Source organism: Hippocampus comes, unplaced genomic scaffold (genome assembly GCF_001891065.2).
Source record: "Hippocampus comes isolate QL1 unplaced genomic scaffold, H_comes_QL1_v1.1 scaffold185, whole genome shotgun sequence".
Taxonomy (NCBI): Eukaryota; Metazoa; Chordata; class Actinopteri; order Syngnathiformes; family Syngnathidae; genus Hippocampus; species Hippocampus comes.
In genome coordinates this window covers 527,501-547,678 of record NW_017805931.1, presented here as the reverse complement: position 1 = coordinate 547,678, position 20,178 = coordinate 527,501, and the positions used below count along the sequence as shown (strand labels likewise).

Below are 20,178 nucleotides of genomic sequence, written 5' to 3'. Positions count from 1 at the left end.
AGAGAGAGAGAGAGAGAGAGAGAGAGAGAGAAAGATACCAAAAGTACGCATATGAATAAAATATTTTGACTGTCAGCAACACACTTAGAGTTGCACAACAAATCTTTGATTTCACTTGTGGGTGCAAATTTTATGATGCACTTGGTCACTCTTGTGAGGGTTGACAGATTAAAATGAAGTCCGGGAGACTCAATTTGTCCCTCCAGTTCCCATAATTGAGCATCCAGCCACGGTTGCCTTGGTTACTGTATCCCATCGGATGGCCAGCTCTGTGTTGATATGCTAATGAGAACATATCAAAGCCACATGATGGTACAGCTCCTAATAAAGCATTTACATTATGTGTGTGGGTTTGTGTGTGTATATGGTTAACTGTCTGACACTATGGTTCAATGTGAGGACAGAGCTTGAAAGGTCACAATAATAAAAAAGAAATTGTGAAATGAAGCAAGTGATATTAAACATATTAGCCATAATGTACGGAGATGCTGATGTTATTCATACATTTCTGTGCTGTGCTTTGGCCCCCGCCCCCTCTCCATCTCTCCTCTCACCTCTCCCACAGACTTTCACTTTAACACTCTCCTATTACATTATTTACATCTCCTTCTCCCCCTCATTTTGGTGCAGTTTATCAGTTTAATCAGCCAGTGTTGGGTGAGGAAGTAGGAGGAAGGGAGGGGAGTCGTGATCTGCATCACTCCAAGCCTCCGAGTGATGCATCTTTTTTTCCCAACTACAAACATCAGCCTGTGAGATGAGATATGCATTCCCTGCCAATTAGTCAAAAAATCACTTGGAGAAAATGGTATTCATCTCGACATCACTGTCTTCAAACAACCACACAGCACACATATGCATAGAAAGAGACATTGCCTTTATTAAAATATGCACAGCAGTGGAAAATGTACATCGAATGTCATCAGGCGATATAAGGTGCATCAGCAGGGCTTGTGCTTTCATTTAACTGAGGAATCATTTCAAAGTGAAGAATGGAGTGGGCATGCTTTAATTCAAAACTGGGACAGATATTACATTATCATTTCATCATGGCTTTCTGGCAATATAGCTTTTTCAATCATTTGGTACTGACATTATTTATTCATAGATGCATTTTAAGAGGCACACAAGACACAGCATAGTTTATTGTTATGGAAAACGCAGTGAAAAAAATGCAAAGAAAACCAAACCGGAATTTCAGCGGAGGCACTTAGTCCTTTATTTATTCTCTGAGCTCTCTAATGGATTTGTTTAATGTTGCCTCCACATGGGCATCAGTTTTTACTTGCCCGGATGGGACAGCGGGTCAGGGCCTGCCTGTGTGTGTGTGTGTGTGTGTGTGTGTGTGTGTGTGTGTGTGTGTGTGTGTGTGTGTGTGTGTGTGTGTGTGTGTGTGTGTGTGTGTGTGGTAATGCTTTAATGTGTGTGTTTACAGTGGCATTCTCTGAGCAAGGACGAGCAGGCCAAATACTACGAGCTGGCCCGGAAAGAGCGGCTGCTGCACTCGCAACTTTACCCCGGATGGTCGGCCAGAGACAACTACGTCCGTATACCCACGCACGCCACGTGCACCGCTCTTCACTGATGTTATTAATCCTTTGTCGGTGTGTGTCTTTTTGTGCATGATCAGGGCAAGAAGAAGAAGAGGAAGAAATTCAAGGGCGGAAGCCATCAAGAGAGTAAGGCAGCCGTGTTGTGATAGCAACGCATGACAGGCAGTGATGATATGTTGTTGCCACTCACCCTTGCACGCGTTGTTTTTCAGCCGCCACAGACGATTCTCCACCGCCGCCCAAGCGTACGCACCTGTCCCCCGTGCACGACGAGGCACCTCACGCACACACTCTCCTCACGCAAACCCGCGCACACACATCGACCTCCAGTGCGCACACACGCGCCCACCTGTCCCGCCCCCAGACAGTCTCCCATCTCACGCACACGCACCTGTCCCAGGCCAGCCCCGCCTCCTCCGTGGACTCCCCGGCCACGCCCACGGCGGCGTTGGCGTCACCCGCCGCCCCCGCGCCCACGTACACTGAACACACACACTCTCACGCGTACTCCAACTGCGGCCACAGTGGCCGCTTGTCGCCGGGCGCTGACCAACCGCTCGCCCTCACCACTAAGCCGCTGCGCAGTACGCTTGCGCCACCCAAATCCACCTTGGACCCATCCTCCTCCTCCTCCTCCTACAGATAAGCCAATCGGCTTTGAGTGGTGGCCGGTCAATCAGCCATCAAGGTGTTTAAAAAAAAAAGTTGAAAAAAAAATATTGTTGGGGAAAACGACAAGTTTGTGGTCAATATTTGACTTTGTCGTCATTCGTTTTGCCTCATTTTCACTTACAAACTGCAAACTTTTATAAACACAAATAAATATTCTCAATTTCACCCCATGCTGTGTCATCAAGTCTCAAAGCACGTGATGATGATGAACTTGCTGATGATGATGAACTTGTCGCAGATGGGTAAACAACTGAGTGTGAGTCATCACTGTCAAAGTTGCTCACTGGCTGTCATGTGACCCTGAGGGTCTGTGTTTCTGCAAGGCTTAAAATGACATTAAATGCAGATAAAAGCGTGTGTGTGTGTGTGTGTGTGTGTGTGTACTATTTGTCAGACTACTGCAGAAGCAAAGGGAAGAAGAAGAGCGGGAGAAAGAACAACAGCGACGGGTGAGCGCTCCCTCTTAAAAACTTTAATTGACTTTACAGTTGTGGGCACACCAGAATTTTTTTGGAGAACCACACCCATTCACACGGATATTATACGCGCCCCTAAAGCTGCCCTTTCATGTTGCATGATGTTTTTTTGAAAAGGAAGACAGCGCTTGCCAAAATTCTACTTTAGGTTTAATAACATCATGAAATAGAACAAATTTATTTGAACGTTGGTGATGACGGTGTTTGGTGAGTAAATATGCATCCAAGACGCCCTTTACGATCAAATTGGTAACAAAAGTGCTCTTGTTGATCAAAATAATTCCGTTTCACAAGCAAAAATTCAAGGTGCAATTTATGACCCTTAACTTTCATTGTCCTCGTGGAGAAAGTGCGTGAAAAAAAATGTTGCAGATTTCCTACTCCTTTGGTTTTACGTGTGAACGCGGAGGTCTGCTCAGGGCAGACTGTTGTGAATGGCAGCTTTTGTTGTTGTTTTATAACTACCGGTATATGTAAAAACGCATAATTGCCGCATGTGTTGTTTCGAAGAAACGGAAGTACGAGAAGTTCAACGTGGCTCGCGTGTTTGCAGTTTTCAGAACGTGACGAATGACGCGTTCAATGTTCTGCGATTAACTGAAAATTTTTGACCGATGGAAGGCTTAAAACAGATTGTGCATGATGACTTAATTGTGCCTGATTTGACCACTGGGGGCAGTATAACCCAGTTTTGAAGACAAGACTTTCACAACTACTCGATAAACTGCAGTAATGTTACTCATTCTTTGGAGAAGATAAAGAAAATACGCCCGTGATTGTTGTTATGTTGTCCATCTACATGTCCTGCTGCATCATTTGCATAAAGACTTTTACTCTAACTACCTCAACATTGATGATAGTTTTGTTAGCTCATCTAGGTGGTTTTCCTTTCGGCAAGCAGAAGGCAAAATTTGAGTTTTGACGTGCTTTTCGTAAACATTTCTCCCAGTCTGGTACGAGTAGCAGACTAGTCATGATCAGAACACACAAGACGGCGATCCGAAAGAAGGCTAGAAACAAACCGAATACATCAAAAGCAGCGACAATCATCGTAATTTCGATCAACAACGACAAACTCAAGTGCCATAACTCCCACGGCTTGTGTGGTCCCTGAAGCAGCTGCGGACCGGACACCCTCTGGTGACGTCATCTACGCGCGTCGCCTCATGACTGACGGAAGCAATTCGGCGGACGTGAGAAACATCTACGAGCAATAGAAGTTCGTTTGCAAACAGTTTTTTTTAAATTTATTTGGAAGCGGAGGACAACACGGAAAATGCCCCGCTACGGCCGAAAAAATTCAATTCCGGACAGGTGAGACGACTTGCTTGAACACAAGCTCAAAACTCATGTCAAGCTTGAAAATTTGTGTGACAGTTTAAAATGCTTAATGTAAAAAAAATCGCAAATTACATTGGATTTTACGGGCATTAAGTGTCCCCCCCCCCCCGAGTGAAAAAAAAGCTGAATGTCACTTGATGTCACAAAACTGCGATCAAGCTTTAACAAAATCCGCAGCAATATTTTGAACTTTATGGACATCAACGTATTCCTCTCCATAGCTGCTGATTGCAGCGTGATGTTGCTTAACGAGGAAAACGCTTCATGTCCATAAAATCCCAAATATTGAGGATATTGTTTTAATATTTTCATAGATCGAGATGTGGGCATAGGTAGAGTTGTGCACGTGATTTTTGGTGACGATTGGTTGTAGTTTTCGAACATAAAGCCACGTTAAGATTTTTCTCAATGGGTGAGCCACTGGTTGGCTTATTTTCCACATAGGTTTGATTGCATAGGATTGATTCCATAGTTTGCAGACCCTTGGGATTGACTATGAGAACTACTCTTAGGCTAGATATGTGTGTGTGTGTGTGTGTGTGTGTGTGTGTGTGTGTGTGTGTGTGTGTGTGTGTGTGTGTGTGTGTGTGTGTGTGTGTGTGCGCACAGATGGCTGGACTACAAGGCTGTGGGCAAGCGACTAGGCGGGACTCGTTTTGTGGCTTTCAAGGTTCCTCTCAAGCAGGTGAGCGCGTCATCATCTGGCGTCATGCCTGGGAAACTGTTGCAAATGCTAACAGCATTCCCATTCAGTCTCTAAACCGAGGCCTCGAGCCCGCTCAGGTCTTCGGACCGTGGGAGCTGTTGGACGCCATGCAGGAAGACCAACAAGAACTGGGACTTGTTATTGACCTGACCTTCACCACGCGCTACTATGGGCCCCAGGTATCGCTCGTTTGGCCGGCACCTTCTATTCCTTGACCGTTTCACGCAAACCTGGAAACTTTGCATGGGAGTTAAGAGGAGGCGGCAATTTTTATCCGAATGTTGAGCTTAGACTAGTAGGAATGCATATTATACATAATTGGCAACAAAGTTTTGGACTTGACTTCCCCTTTCATAATTGGTGTGTTATATGCAACCAAATGTGGGTGCACAGTAACCCAATTAGGGTTTGTTTTTAAACCTTTTGAAGAGTGTCATTTAATGGGAAAGTTTCCTGGAAATGTGTGTGGGATGGCAAGCCGAATTGGACCACTATTCTCGGTGGAAAGCAGTCCCATCTGGTTCTGCGTGACGGTTTGTATGGCAAGATTCTATGTTGCCAGACAACGTAGGCTCTTGTGTGCCAATCAGTATGGTTTGTTCGATCACCACCCCCTTCCGCCCCCTGCTGCAGGACCTTCCAACTTCACTGCGCTGCGTCAAGATCCCCACGGAGGGTCACGTGGTCCCCGCCGACGGTCCCGTTCTGGCCTTTAAGCAAGCCGTCCGCCAATTCCTTCGAGATAACGTACACAACGGTCAGCCTTGCCGCTACCCGTCGCAACCTCCTTTGGTTGCTGGGCTGACCTCACCTTTCCACTTTGCAGACAAGCTGATCGGCGTCCACTGCACGCACGGACTCAACCGTACTGGCTACATGATTTGCAGGTGCATGTGCTTCACGTAGTCATTAAGTGTGTGTGTGGCAAATGCGGAGAGGGAGTGTATGTGTTTGGGCGTGCGAATGCGTACGTGGTTGATTGAGGTGTGCCAGGCGACACTGTCTTTACCGCATGTTTTTCCTGCGTGTCAGGTATCTCATAGACGTGGACGAGATGGATCCCGCCAAGGCCATAAAACGTAAGTTGCACACACACAAGCGCACACGAGGCGTGTTTGCATGGGACATGAATGCGTGCCCTTGCGTGTGTGTGTTTTCAGTGTTTAACTCGAGTCGCGGTCACAACATGGAGAGAAGCAACTACATCGATGACCTTCGCACTGGCCCACGGAGAAGGTAGCACAAGCGTTACGGCTGGCATGTGGGCATGTGCGCCTTTGCTTGTATACTTATTGCGTGTGTGCGTGCCTGTCCTGCTCACACATGCTTTTGTCTGGGCAGCAATGAGGGCATAGACAATCGTCCGCCAACGTCGGCGCCAGGACAAGCCGTCAATCGGACACCGGCTGCCGGTCGTGCGGCTGCCGGTAGTGCGCCTTCAGGCGGACGTTGGGGCGGCGGCAGCCACACTTGCAGGTACGGGCACCGGTTCGCGCGGGCTCTAAGGCGTTAAGTTCACGCTCACACACATACACACTCAGTCATCAGAGCTACAAGTGTGCTTCTCAACAAGGGATGACGGGGGCAGATGGAAAAGCCATTCTAACTGCTAAATTAATTTAAGATTGACACTGTAATCCTTCGAGCGGAGCGTGTCCAAGTTTTTCGAGAAAGGGATATACATCCGAATGAACAATACTGCACAGGCTCATAAACAGCTGCTGCAAATTGGAAATGAATTTCAGTACGTTGCGGCGTGTAGCTGGCGGGAGGAACACAACTCGAAGATTGGGGGTATTGAAAATTTCTAAGGTCACGAATGTTATTTGTTTGTTTACACAGTGTGTGTGTGTGTGTGTGTGTGCGCGTGCGCGCGCGCGCGTGTGTGTGTGTGTGTGTGTGTGTGTGTGTGTGTGTGAGAGAGAGAAAGGCATTCGCTCACCGTTTTTTGTTTTTGTATCACTTCCTGCAGATTTTTCTCACCAAGAGCTACAAGACAACAACCGCTTGAGTCGCCCCAAAATGACAGCCCCCGGTGTGTGTTTGTGTGTCTACGCGTGCGTGCGTGATAGGAGACACTCACCAACAGTTTTTTTTTTCCCTCCTACTTCCTGCAGATTTTTCCCAAAAGGAGGCAATAGCCGACCCCCATATGAATGTTCCCAATATGAGCGGCCCCAACATGAAAGCGCCCAACATTACCGGCCCCCAAGAAGCAGCCTGCTTCCGTTCCCGCCTGCACATCCTGCCTCCATCCCCTCCAGAAGGGCATTTCCCCATGCTGCCAACTGGAAGGGTGGGCCCACGTACCGGCAGGGTGGGCCCACGTACCGGCAGGGTGGGCCCACGTACCGGCAGGGTGGGCCCACGTACCGGCAGGGTGGGCCCACGTACCTTCAGGGCCATGCACAGCCAACGTGCGTTTGGGGCCGCCCACCGCCCACTGCCCTCCCACGTTACTGTCCCCAGTGGGCCAATCAGCAGAGCACTGAGGATGAAGGGTGGGGCTAAAACTGAATGGGAACATTTTCGGTCTTGATTTTTGGACCGTAAGAAGCGTCTTAACTCCTGACCTCCGCCAAGGCTAATGACCTAGCCATTAGCCTGCTGGCTAACTCTTTCAATTTTCTTAAGTTTGATCGAGCTCTGAAATTTGTCTTGGAGTTTTGGTTTCTGTATGAAATAGTCTGTGCCTTGATCAGGATGGATTTGAACTGCTCGTGATGCAGCCATGCTTAGAGCAAGCATTCGCTGCAGGAAGATAACACCCCGCTGCAATATGATTGGCTGCCTCATCCAGGTAGGACACACCCTGCTGCTTCTGCTTCAATGTGGTGGCCAGCGTTGTTCAGAAGCCCACTAACAAGTTTTGAATTTTAAATACATGCCTTAAACTTACATGATCCTATAATGATCTTGTATTTTTCATGATCATCCATTTTTTTTAGTTTTGTTTTTTTAAACCAATTAGATTTTAAAGTATTTCAAAAATGCTTCACTTCAATGCTTCAATTTCTATTAGTTTTAAAACTCTTTTTTTGCTTGAGAACATCACAGTTGTGACCCCCGTCACATATGGAATACTGTATTGGTTGAATGCAGGATAAAAAAGGTCACAATAAGTATTGTTTAATAAACTAAACTACAATTCCCAAACAACTGTTTGACCTCCCTTCTTTATGGCCAAACAGTTATACTGAAATAATAAATAAAAAAACCCAAAGGCTCAGAATGAATCAAATTTATTGACAAAGATGAAAACAAAGGACATTTTTGATATAATTGTATTTATTTTATACTGTTTTTTTTCGATCTTAGTTTTGGTTATTTTGTTAATATTTGTTGACTATAATATTGAATGTGATGAATGTCACGTTTCATAACGGCGGACCTGAACCGGAAGCAATTGCTTCGTTTTGTTTTGCCCAATACTTAAGTCAAACCTCACGTTTTAACATTTAAACTTCTCACAGTAAAACGTTAATTTTAACATGGTAAAAGTTGTTTTGTTTTTTCCTTGGCCTGGCAGCAGTTGCTTCCGTGTGCTCCAGATGTCATGGGCCTCCAAAAAGTGTAAAATGCCATAACCCTCGTATAACATTAAGCGGAGTACTGTCGGTATTTTGCTGTTGTAACGTAAACACAGTGTCATCAGTAACATTCTTGTAACAACGCGTTATGTCGTCGGAAGCGAATGTAATTAAAATATTTTCGAGATTACATCATTTAAACATTTACAGGAATAAACAAAAGTGATGACTGAAATGAGTGTTAGACGTCTCCGCTGCTCGCTTTCGGTTTCGCTTCTTCTTCGGGGACATTTCAAAACACTGGCCTGTCAGTGTAGCGACGCCACACTGCCTCCCACAGGCTCTACCCGGCATTGCGAGTCGTTTTTTGTTCAAACTGTTCGGAAAGGCCGCCTTTTATGATCCAACTCAAGTGCAGCTGGAAAAAACAGGAAATGTGTTCATACAATATAAAAACATACTAATAATGATGTAACAATGTAAAAACAGGGAACATTGAACCCCAAAAACACCCCAAATTTGATTTTGCAATTTTTTTAGGACTTGCACGCAAATGCTGACCAGAGCTCATTTTGGAATTATGAAACACGGAACACATTTTGAATTTAGAATGTTTTATATTGTAGCGGGTGGCAGTAATGTCTGAGAGCGAATTTTAACGTGGAAAACGTGGTAATGGGGACTTGTGGGAACTTTTGGAATGTGTCGTAGTTGTAATGTTTTGAATAAGTCAAAGTGTTGAAGGAGGTGGGAATCTTATAGAACAGTCCTCAATTTGGACAGTTGAAGTTGAGAAATGTGGGTGTAGCCTTTTCGGAAGAGCGTTTGCCACAAATGAAGAGCAATGGCTATAAGATTAATCGTAGTCAGGTTTACCCGTTTTTCATCCAGTGATCTCATATTGCTAAAAAAAGCGAATGGACGAAACGAAAGTGACTGCACTACCGAAACGAAGAAAGACGAAATGGGATTAATGGTTTTAAGTCCAAATCGAGTTTGGTTGTCGGCGGTACTGTGGCGGGGCCGCCGTCAGGGGCGCTGTCGCGCGCGCTTGACTAGCCATAAGCGGAGTGAGAGGTGCATGAAATGGGGGAAAATGGCGGATCATGTGCAGGTGAGCGGGGGCTTGGCGTGTTTGCAACCGCCGCGACGTCGGCACGCGACGGACGGACGGAGCCACGAGGCTCCCGCGGGCGTCGGGGGTCCCGGCGAGGAGGCCGCGGGCGGACGGAGGGGGCCGGGCCCGCTGGAGCAGTGAAGGACTCTGCCGTCGCCTGACTCCGCCGGCCGCTGCGTGGCCTGCTGTCGCAACGTTAGCCCGGCGATGGCGTCGCCGCGCGGGCTCTCGACGCGAGGCGTCCCCGGGCAGAAGGCGAGCGTGTTGCGCGCGGACGAATGCCGCCCGTTTTTCTAATGGCAGTATCTGAGACAACAATTAAGGGCGACTGTGGCGGGCTAGCTTACTGGTCGTGTGCCTTCTTTTGCCCGCCCGCCGGCAGCATACCTCGGTCGCCTGCCGAACGCTTACAAACGACATTGGAACCTCCCATTTTCCTCCTTTCTTTTCTTTCTCTTTTTTTTTTTTTATGAGAATCTACCAAAACAAATAAAACAAACCATGGTGCATTGAAAAGAATAATTTTCTTTTTTTTTTTTTTTTTTTTTTTGCTATTGTTTCCTCCCGGGATATTTTGCTACGCTTTCCGAGTCGCTAGCTAGCCATGCTAACGTTAGCATAAGCTGAGCCATCAACACTCCTCCCGCCCGCTGGGTTGCAAACAACCCGCTTTGTTGTTCTCGTTGTTGTTGTTTTTGATGGAGAAACGGACAAGACTCTGGGCGCGTGCGTGAGCCTGAAGCGAGCGAATCGACTCCGTTTCCTGTCGCGTTGTTTATGTTGGTTACTAAGCAGCGCCGTGTTGGCCACTTAGCCCGCTAGGTGGCTAAGCTAACCGCCGCGACTGCTGCTCTCTGGCACTAGACGCCGATTGAAGTCCAGGAATGTCCACGCACTCGTCACCTCAAACGCGTCCGTCTGCGTTCGGGGCTCGCTCAAATGGATCTCGGCTCGGTTCGCGTGTCGCAAACGCTCCACGTTAATTTTCAATCAACTTGAACATGGGTGGTTGTCTTCTCAAGGGTTATATTCAGTCCCAATAATGTTGCCCAAATATTCTTGAGCCACATATAATCTTAATTTACTCACGAATTGATTTACTCTGTTTGAAATAGGGATACAACTAATGATTATGTTGCTAATAAATCATCCTATAATTGTTTCCATTGTTCAGATTAAAAACAGCTTTAATTGCCATACTTTCATTTGAACACATTATTTCAACTTCCTGATTTGGTCCCTAACGTCTGTCAGAAAATTGGCAAAAAATGTTGATCCTTGCGGTCCAAAGTCAGCCACTGCTTGATTTTAGTTCAACACAAGAGATGATCAGTCTGCTTCCATGGAGAATTACAGAAAATTGACATGATTTACTGTTGAAAGGCTGAAATTCCAAAGATTTTAACTATTCCAAATCAAACAACGTCTCAAACCAATTCATTGATAATCAAAATTGATTTGATTCTAAATTAATTGTTTCACCTCCTTATTTATTTTCTGTTTACCCATGAGTGTTGAATGTGAAAAAGTTATTTATCTAAACATTTCACAAAAAATAAAATTTTAGAGCTGTACTTGTGATATTGCTGGTATCTCTTTCGCCCCCGGTTGTCACATCGCTAGAGTCGGATACCAGCCCGTGCTGAAACTTGGCGCCGTGGAATCTTTTGCGACGTGACGGTGTGACTCGACACATCCCGCCGGCGAAATTCGCACACGTGGCTCACGTGACCGCCCTCCACGCGTGGGGTTGCACGAGTGTGTTTTGTGCTGATAAGCGCCGCGTGTGTGTCGCCGCAGGGCCTCGCCCAGCTGGAGATCCTGTGCAAGCAGCTGTATGAGACGGCTGACACGGCCGTGCGCCACCAAGCAGAGAAAGCCTTGGTGGAGTTCACCAATGGGCCGGACTGCCTCAGCAAGTGTCAGCTGCTGCTCGAGAGAGGAAGCGTGAGTCTCGCCACGCCACATAAGCTTGCTTTTATTTGGGAGTGGAGGAGGAACCCGCCCCCCAACACACACACACACACACACACACACACACACACACACACACGCACACACACACACACACACACACACACCCTTTCAGATGAACTGAACGTCTGACTTAGTGTTGTACTTAAGACCCCACTGTCTCAGTCGAAACAGAGACTAGAACAAGACCTAAACAAGACTGAGACAGGCTCAAAAAATAAAACCAATCAGTGATGACACAACATGTTTATCCTCAAAATAGATGACAACTTAGCAGGGCGCTTCCATTTTCAAATCGTTCGACCACATGATGTATTTCTCTAGATCGACGCTCAGTCACGCTCCGTTTGCACGAAAATGGATGTCAACCATTTTGACTTGATTGGACATGTGCGGAACACCTCAGACTGCTGTGGTGGCCCACAATTGACAGCTTGTCCTTTCTTTCTGATGCACATTGGAATTCACCTGGAGGTTCAAAGTCCTCCAGTATAGCGCCAACTACTGCCAAGAAGGACTTACTCAATTTCCGATTTGTTGTTTTGATTTTATTTATTCAATTTTCTCCCCTTAAGTATCAGTGATTTGTATCGGCAGCCTCCATGAGAATCCGGTAGCTTAAAATAAGGCCGCGTCGACCTGGTACCCTAATGACAATCGTGTGCCCTGTAATGTAGCATGTTTGTGTGTCTGCAGTCGTCGTACTCGCAGCTGCTGGCGGCCACCTGCTTGTCCAAACTGGTGTCAAGGACCAGCAACCCCCTTCCTCTGGAGCAGCGCATCGACATTCGTGAGTGCCACCCTCACAATAGCACACAATAGTGCCATTGGCACCAGGCCCAACCCAGAAAACGGGTGAGCAGCCAGGACGGCTGCAGTCGAAAGCCGAGGGCACTACGGGGTCAAAACACCCTTTCACCCGCTTCATTCTTATTCCACTTCCGCAATATTCAGCAGAAGAGACGAATAAATCATATTCTTGCAAAGGTTTTTCCTTGATGTCCCATTCAGTACCAGCCAATTCTAGACCAAGTCTGAAAAGACGTTTAAAAAACGTCTTTGGGAGTGAATGAGTTAAAAGTAGCGCATGTGAGCAGCTGTAGCGTCCACGTTGCCATTTTGTCGTGGCTTCGGCACGCTTGTGACGCGCAGCATGTCCCGACAGGGAACTACGTGCTGAACTATCTGGCCACGCGGCCCAAGCTGGCCGCCTTCGTGACGCAGGCGCTCATCCAGCTGTACGCCCGCATCACCAAGCTGGGCTGGTTCGACTCGCAGAAGGACGACTATGTGTTCCGCAACGTCATCGCCGACGTCACGCGCTTTCTGCAGGACAGCGTGGAGCACTGCATCATCGGCGTCACCATCCTGTCGCAGCTCACCAACGAGATCAACCAGGTGGGTGTGGGGAGGCGGGCGCCGGGGTATCCGGCGGACGCACGCCGACGCCTGATAGGTCTCTCTCTGTCGACAGGCGGACACGGCGCACCCGCTGACCAAGCACAGGAAGATCGCCTCGTCCTTCAGGGACTCGTCCCTCTTTGACATTTTCACGCTCTCCTGCAACCTCCTCAAACAGGTCAGTCAGTAGCGACCAGCAAGGTGACCTTTCTTCAAGCAGGAGTTCATGTCGAGTCAAATTTGCATTCACAGCCCAAAATCCGTGTTCGCTATTCGTTTACAGTTTAAGGAGCGAGTCTCGAGTCAAATTTAATGTCGTTAGGAATTATGCTTGATTTATCACCTTACCCTGGTACAACGTTGGATTGGTCGTCGGCCAATCGACCGGTGGGGCGTGTCGACGGGCGGAAATTTTAGGTATTTATTCAAAGGTTGTGCGGGCGTGCGTCCGATTGTTGCGTTTTGCGCGGCAGGCGTCCGGCAAGAACCTGAACTTGAACGACGAGTCGCAGCACGGGCTGCTGATGCAGCTTCTTAAGCTGAGCTACAACTGCCTCAACTACGACTTCATCGGGACGTCCACCGACGAGTCGTCCGACGACCTGTGCACGGTGCAGATCCCCACATCCTGGCGCTCAGGTAGCGTTCGTTTTGGCATCGTTTTTGGATGTTCCTTTGGTTTCGGGGGCGAGATTTAGCATCTCTCGCGGTGCAACAACTCATCAATGCTCAAATGAATTGACAACTCGGTTGAGGATAATAATTGATTCTAAGACGATTTGACAGCACCAGCCCTAGACACACTGTACTTTTTTTTTTTTTTGGTTTTAATTTTTATTTTGATTGCTGGCGCAGCCTTCCTGGATTCGTCCACCCTGCAGCTCTTCTTCAACCTTTATCATTCCATCCCGCCTTCTCTCTCCCCGCTGGTGAGTGGCACACGCAGCAGTCAGCCGTCAACGAGTCCTGCCCGGCGCTGACCCCGCCCCGCTCTGCTCCGTGTCCGCGCAGGTGCTGTCATGTCTGGTCCAGATCGCTTCCGTCAGGAGGTCCCTCTTCAACAATGCCGAGAGAGCCAAGTTCCTGTCGCACCTGGTGGACGGCGTCAAGAGGATACTGGCCAACCCGCAGGTCCGTCTCGCCCACCGGGAAGCGCGTGTGCACTTTTGCGTGTGTTTGTGACCCCCTCGCTCGTGTGGCCCCCACCCAGTGTCTGCCCGACCCCAACAATTACCACGAGTTCTGCCGGCTGCTGGCGCGGCTCAAGAGCAACTACCAGCTGGGCGAGCTGGTCAAGGTGGAGAACTACCCCGAAGTCATCCGCCTCATCGCCAACTTCACCGTCACCAGCCTGCAGGTGAGCCGCCCAGCCGCAGACCACCACTCCAGCTTTTAGAGTTGTTTTTTCTTTTGTTGTTTTTTTTCCCCCCCAAAATTTTGCAACTCTTTCACAACAGAGCATGTCAAAAAATTTTCAACCAAATTCTTAAAAACAACAATAAGTCCTTCTATGTAGCCACAAACTCTCAACCGAGTACAGTTTTACTGTGTGTGGACAGCGATTGATTTTTTTTTTTGTGTCTCTGTGACAATTAAAAAAAAAAAAAAAAGAGGACTATGTTGACGTGTGGGTGTCGTTTCAGCACTGGGAGTTTGCCCCCAACAGCGTGCACTACCTGCTGAGTTTGTGGCAACGCCTGGCAGCCTCGGTGCCGTACGTCAAGGCCACCGAGCCACACCTGCTGGAGACCTACACCCCCGAGGTCACCAAGGCCTACATCACGTCGCGGCTGGAGTCGGTCCATGTCATCCTCAGGTCAGAACCCCCCCACCCCCCACCGACCCACCATATATGTATTACATACACATGCATACATAACCGAACAAAGTAGCCAAAAGTGTCATGTCATTTTGAAAGTGTCCTGATTTTGAATAAAAGAATGGAAATTAAAAAGAAAAAAGTTTGTATCCGATTCATTGAAAGGACTAATCAACAGTTGAATGAATTTATTAGTTCCAGTGTTCCTCCGCTTTATATTTTGAAAATGTGACTTTTCCCTGCAGTGCACATGTAAGCACTAGTTTGAGCCAGCAGGGGGCGCACTGTTTTATCTGGGTAGGCTTTTAGGGTTAATTTTATTTCAAACCAAAAAAAAAAACTTTTCTAACGGTCTCGTGTGGTCACAGAGACGGTCTGGAGGACCCCCTGGACGACGCCGGCTTGGTTCAGCAGCAGCTGGACCAGCTGTCCACCATCGGGAGGTGCGAGTATGAGAAGACGTGCGCTCTCCTGGTGCAGCTGTTCGACCAGGCGGCGCAGAGCTACCAAGAGCTGCTCCAGTCCACCAACTCGGGTGCCGCCGACGTCACCGTGCAGGAAGGTGCGTGGCTTGCGGACGAGCCGGCCAGGTTGCTGTGCGCTTGTTGCCCCTGACGCTCACTCCTCTCCTCCCCCCTCTTAGGTCGCCTGACTTGGCTGGTCTACATCATCGGGGCGGTGATCGGCGGCCGCGTGTCCTTCGCCAGCACTGACGAGCAAGACGCCATGGACGGGGAGCTCGTCTGCCGGTGCGCAGCCGTTTTTGCAATCTCCTTCTTCGTCCTCAGCCCTTCATTTCTTTCTTTTTCTTGTTGTCGTCTCCCCCCCCTTGGTCTTGTCCTTCCCCTTTGCCCGTGGTGGGTTTCCGCTCCACGCCGACATTCCTTCTGGTTGTGCCGCTCAGGGTGCTGCAGCTGATGAACCTGACCGACTCGCGGCTGGCTCAGGCCGGCAACGAGAGGCTGGAGTTGGCCATGCTCAGCTTCTTCGAGCAGTTCCGCAAGATCTACATCGGTGACCAGGTGCAGAAATCGTCCAAGGTGAGGAGGCTCGCCGACGACTCCCGGGGGAAGAAAATGCTCCCATTGTGACCCGTGAGTCGCAAATGAAATGATTGGCAATCGTTTGCTCGTTACCCGGCTGGCAAATGTCGTAACCAGTTTGAAAGGAACCGCCCATGTCCACAGCCATCACAATTAGGGCGTCTTTCGACTGCTCTTCTCGCCCCAAATTTGTGCCATTTTAGTTGGCGCTTTAAGGTCGTTTTGAGACATCGACTCAGAACCCTTCGTAACATGCGAGTTGATTGGTGAATATTTGGAATTGAAACTACTTAGCCAATCCTACACGGGATTCCCCAGATAGCAGACCAAACAAGAGTTGCGTAGATATCTTGACAAAGAATCACGACTGTTTTACTCCGGTTTGAAGTTGACAATCAGCATTACTGAAACTACCCCTTTTCGTGTTTTTGTTTGTTTGGTTTACCGATGCCATGTACACGCGTGCGTGTGTTTGATTGCAGCTGTATCGTCGTCTGTCGGAGGTGCTGGGCCTAAACGATGAGACCATGGTGTTGAGCGTCTTCATTGGCAAAATGTGAGTGACGGCAACGCGTCTCTTTTTCAACTTCTTTACCTCATCTCCTTCTACTTCTCTTCCTACATAGTCTACTTCTACTTCTTAGAGGTCTACTTCCTCCTTTTACTCCTTCTTCATCTCCTGCCCTTATCGAAGGAATTCCTAATTGTCATAATAATGCTAACATTCCTGAAAATGCCCCACCCCCCTCATTCCAGCATCACCAACTTGAAGTACTGGGGCCAGTGTGAACCCATCACCTCCAAGACCCTGCAGCTCCTCAACGACCTCTCCTTGGGATATCCTTGCCGACGAGCGCATGCATGTTCACCGTGCCCTTTTAGGCGCCAAGCGAGCGTTAGGGTCATCTGTTGTCGTCACGGAAACCGACACATGAGACTTTTTCCTGGGATGATTGTTTTTGATGAAACAAAATGGGGGAGGGTTGATTTCAATTGGAATTTTTTCGTGGCAGATAATCCTTTTGGCGTACAGCTCCCGTCAACAGGTTGAGGTCTTTGCTTGACACTGCTTTGTCCTTGACGGCCACGTGCACGTACAGCAGCGTCCGCAAGTTGGTGAAGCTGAGCGCCGTGCAGTTCATGCTCAACAATCACACCGTGAGTATTTGGTCCCCGTCTCACTCCTCGACAGTGCCGCCGCCACCACGGCTCTTTGCCTTGTGCTTTGTCAGCAGAGCGAGCACTTCTCCTTCCTGGGTGTCAACAACCAGTCCAACCTGAGCGACATGAGGTGCCGCACCACCTTCTACACCGCGCTGGGGCGCCTCCTCATGGTCGATCTGGGTAAGCGCTGTGTCCCACATTTTGGCAAATTTGGGAGGAGAAAAGGTGTGCTTGGGCACCAACTTGCTGCCAGGTTACTTCCGAGGCGCCTTAATAGGAGTGCCCTAACTCAGAGTGTTTCGAGACACGAGCTATTGCTCGGGCGGATTATGTTTGGTTTTGGCGTGCGAGCGCGAACTTGAGATACGAGCACGCTCAATGTAACTGAACTCCTCTCGGGTGATACTAAGCAGCATTTTGGTGTGCATGTATTGATGCAGGTGAGGACGAGGAGCAGTTTGAGCAGTTCATGCTGCCGTTGACAGTGGCCTTCGAAGCCGTGGCCCAGATGTTGAGCACCAACACCTTCAACGAGCAGGAGGCTAAGGTGACGCGAGTACACATACACCAGGTCAGCTTAAGCGTCAGCGGTCCTAACGTGGAGCCCTGTGGCACTTTGTCTTGCAGAGGACTCTGGTGGGCCTGGTCCGGGACTTGCGAGGGATCGCGTTTGCCTTCAACGCCAAGACCAGCTTCATGATGCTCTTCGACTGGATGTATCCTTTCCGTGGTCTTGAGATTAGTTTAGTTTCTTTTAGCTGGAGTGTGTGTATTTTTGCCAAGGTAGCGCTTGATGGGACCTTGACCTGCATGGCCAGATATCCGGCCTACATGCCCATCCTGCAGCGGGCCATCGAGCTGTGGTACCACGACCCGGCGTGCACCACGCCCGTGCTCAAGCTCATGGCTGAGCTCGTTCACAACAGGTGGGCGTGTGTGCCGTCATAATCGTACGCCTCGTCGGCCATTAATCTGGATAACCTTGTATGATGCTCTGGTTTTATGAGGACAGGAGTTTGTGTGTGTTGTCCTCACTTGTATATTTTCTTTGTGTGTGTGTGACTTTGTGGTGACTTTGCATTGCAGGTCGCAGAGGCTGCAGTTTGACGTATCCTCGCCAAATGGCATCCTGCTCTTCCGGGAGACCAGCAAGATGATCACAACCTACGGTGAGGACTGCTGACATCGCGTATGTCAGCGACACGCGCATTGGCGACGGACAGTATGTCGCTGTCACGTATATCCGCGGATGTAACTTGACTCGGACTGTAGCGGGGAGTCCTGGAAATGTCCTAGAAAATAATTTCAAGAGTAGAAACCTGTTTGTTTTTGTTTTTCCTTGTGTGGTTTGACTTTTGGCACGGCTCGCTTTGTTGCCCAGGCAACCGCATCCTAACGCTGGGCGACGTACCAAAGGATCGTGCGTACGGCGTGAAGCTGAAGGGTGTGAGCGTGTGCTTCGCCATGCTGAAGGCGGTGCTGAGCGGCAACTACGTCAACTTCGGCGTCTTCCGCCTGTACGGCGACGACGCCTTGGATAACGCCCTGCAGACCTTCATCAAGCTGCTGCTGTCCATCCCTCACAGCGACCTGCTGGTGTGTGCGCGCGTGCGTCCTCGCGGCGGCTTCCTTGGTCGTGACCTCATAGTAACGCTGTGACCCCCGTAGGACTACCCCAAGCTCAGCCAGTCCTTCTACTCCCTGCTGGAGGTCCTCACCCAGGACCACATGAACTTTATCGCCAGCTTGGAGCCTCACATGGTCATGTACATCCTGTCGTCCATTTCGGAAGGGCTCACCGCACTCGGTATGTAGTGCGCTTTGACGCCTTGACAGATTCGAGGCAGCCGCTCTTTTTCTTTCCCAGCATGGCAAAAGCTGACGTTTGGTCTGTGTCTCCCCCCCGCAGACACGATGGTGTGCACGGGCTGCTGTTCCAGCCTGGACCACATGGTCACGTATCTTTTCAAGCAGCTTTCGCGCTCCACCAAGAAGCGAGCCACGCCCATGGCCACCGACGAGCGCTTCCTGCACATCATGCAGCAGCACCCCGAGATGATCCAGCAGGTAACGCCGTCGCCGCTCAAATGCAAAAAGTCACAAAAGAGGCGACTGCCGCCTGGTGACCGCGTGCCTTTTGTGGCGGCCGGTGCAGATGCTGTCCACTGTGCTGAACATCATCATCTTCGAGGACTGCCGCAACCAGTGGTCCATGTCCCGACCACTACTGGGGCTCATACTCCTTAACGAGAAGGTAACGTGTTGCATGTGCGCATACCTCCAGAGCGCGTGTTGACGCGGCACATGTGTTGTGATCTGCAGTACTTTGCGGACGTGCGCAACAGCATCGTGAATAGCCAACCTCCAGAGAAGCAGCAGGCCATGCATCTCTGCTTTGAGAACCTCATGGAAGGAATCGAACGCAACTTGCTCACCAAGAACAGAGACAGGTGAGCAGCACTCCTGCGCTTACTTCTCAGGCCTCGTCCAGATTTGCCAGAAATAAAATTCACACCATCGAAGTAAGGAAGAAAACTGTCCATCTGCATTCAATTGGCAAAATTTTCAGCTGTGTATCATTATTTTTGAAAAGATTAGAATCGGCCGAGCAATAAATGAGTCGGGCCGGCATACTTCCTGGCAATTGTCCTTAGCCATGCGACTAAGCCTATGCTTACTAACTTCTTACACACCACAACTGATCCCCGTGTGCTCGGAGTTAACCATTTGGCTTCAGAACAAGCAAACATGCATGTTATCGGTAGCTTAGCATGTTAGCATCCGACCTCCAGAGTCTCCATGTGGATGCAGCTGCCCTTCGTCTTTGCATGGTGGGGAGACTGGGAGACAGCCAACCATTACTAAGATGCTAACGGCAGCTTCGCTGATTATGTGAGCCTATCGAGGCATAACAGCTCCACAATTTCTACTTGGCTGCAGTTGCCCTCATTCTTACCGTGACACAACCCCTGTGGCATGAATTTCCCGTTGACAAACAACAACAAAAAAGGCCATTAGCATCTTGGCTGCGCAGTCGCCATATGACCTCCGTTGATTGCTTGCGAGCATAGTGTGCAAGTGGCGTGTCCCTAACATGTTGGGTGCCGGTGCAGGTTCACGCAGAACTTGTCGGTGTTCCGGCGGGAAGTGAACGACAGCATGAAGAACTCAACGTGCGGCGTCAACAGCAACGACATGATGAGCTGACATTCCACGCCCACGCGTCTCAAACCGGCGACAGACCACGGCCCCGCCCGCCCACCACCTGCGGGAGGTCGGCACCAGTCCCGTCCCGCGCATCTCGCCGCCCCCTTGTTGATACGAGCATATATAAATATATACAGATCTATTTTAACGCCAATCACAGGGTGGTTGGGGTGGG

The 20,178-nt window shown here is 49.2% G+C and overlaps 3 protein-coding genes across 8 annotated transcripts in view; all 3 read left to right on the top strand.

Moving 5' to 3' along the window:
- LOC109527933 (transcription factor 7-like 1-B) overlaps positions 1-2,390 on the top strand; it is a 14,903-nt gene extending 12,513 nt beyond the window's left edge. For all 5 annotated transcript variants that reach the window (XM_019890144.1, XM_019890145.1, XM_019890142.1 and 2 more), the window contains exons 9-11: positions 1,436-1,543; positions 1,631-1,679; positions 1,766-2,390. In XM_019890144.1, coding sequence (XP_019745703.1) covers positions 1,436-1,543; positions 1,631-1,679; positions 1,766-2,199 — 591 coding nt within the window. In that variant the 3' untranslated portion in view covers positions 2,200-2,390. The remainder of the gene's footprint in view (positions 1-1,435; positions 1,544-1,630; positions 1,680-1,765) is intronic.
- Positions 2,391-3,870: 1,480 nt separating this feature from the next.
- dusp11 (dual specificity phosphatase 11 (RNA/RNP complex 1-interacting)) lies at positions 3,871-7,733 on the top strand. The gene is made up of 11 exons (XM_019890154.1): positions 3,871-4,015; positions 4,652-4,727; positions 4,796-4,927; positions 5,382-5,505; positions 5,575-5,635; positions 5,781-5,827; positions 5,909-5,984; positions 6,090-6,224; positions 6,721-6,783; positions 6,866-7,038; positions 7,123-7,733. Exons 1-11 carry the CDS (start codon positions 3,978-3,980, stop codon positions 7,257-7,259), a joined length of 1,062 nt encoding a protein of 353 aa, XP_019745713.1. The 5' UTR covers positions 3,871-3,977; the 3' UTR covers positions 7,260-7,733.
- A 1,552-nt stretch (positions 7,734-9,285) lies between these two features.
- Positions 9,286-20,131, top strand: xpo7 (exportin 7). 2 transcript variants are annotated; one of them, XM_019890141.1, is made up of 27 exons: positions 9,286-9,392; positions 11,196-11,342; positions 12,066-12,159; positions 12,535-12,767; positions 12,844-12,948; positions 13,244-13,409; positions 13,626-13,699; positions 13,782-13,901; positions 13,981-14,127; positions 14,414-14,586; positions 14,958-15,151; positions 15,233-15,338; positions 15,494-15,629; positions 16,115-16,188; positions 16,389-16,469; positions 16,727-16,790; positions 16,868-16,976; positions 17,237-17,343; positions 17,424-17,512; positions 17,615-17,722; positions 17,883-17,965; positions 18,178-18,392; positions 18,465-18,603; positions 18,706-18,863; positions 18,952-19,050; positions 19,119-19,246; positions 19,910-20,131. In XM_019890141.1, the coding sequence occupies exons 1-27, from the start codon at positions 9,360-9,362 to the stop codon at positions 20,001-20,003; spliced, it is 3,276 nt and encodes a 1,091-aa protein (XP_019745700.1). In that variant the 5' UTR covers positions 9,286-9,359; the 3' UTR covers positions 20,004-20,131. The 2 variants fall into 2 exon arrangements, with proteins under 2 accessions (XP_019745700.1, XP_019745699.1); XM_019890140.1 differs by having other exon boundaries at positions 16,389-16,470; positions 16,728-16,790; positions 16,865-16,976.
- The last annotated feature ends 47 nt before the right edge of the window (positions 20,132-20,178 follow it).

Bases quoted from the DNA above. Each gene is read 5' to 3' on its own strand.
- dusp11 (XM_019890154.1), top strand. From the start codon at position 3,978: ATGCCCCGCTACGGCCGAAAAAATTCAATTCCGGACAG. The intron at 5,506-5,574 runs GTCAGCCTTGCC...TCCACTTTGCAG, and splicing joins TCGAGATAACGTACACAACG to ACAAGCTGATCGGCGTCCAC. The intron at 5,828-5,908 runs GTAAGTTGCACA...GTGTGTTTTCAG, and splicing joins TCCCGCCAAGGCCATAAAAC to TGTTTAACTCGAGTCGCGGT.
- xpo7 (XM_019890140.1), top strand. From the start codon at position 9,360: ATGAAATGGGGGAAAATGGCGGATCATGTGCAG. The intron at 12,768-12,843 runs GTGGGTGTGGGG...CTCTGTCGACAG, and splicing joins TCACCAACGAGATCAACCAG to GCGGACACGGCGCACCCGCT. The intron at 18,393-18,464 runs GTGTGTGCGCGC...TGACCCCCGTAG, and splicing joins TCCCTCACAGCGACCTGCTG to GACTACCCCAAGCTCAGCCA.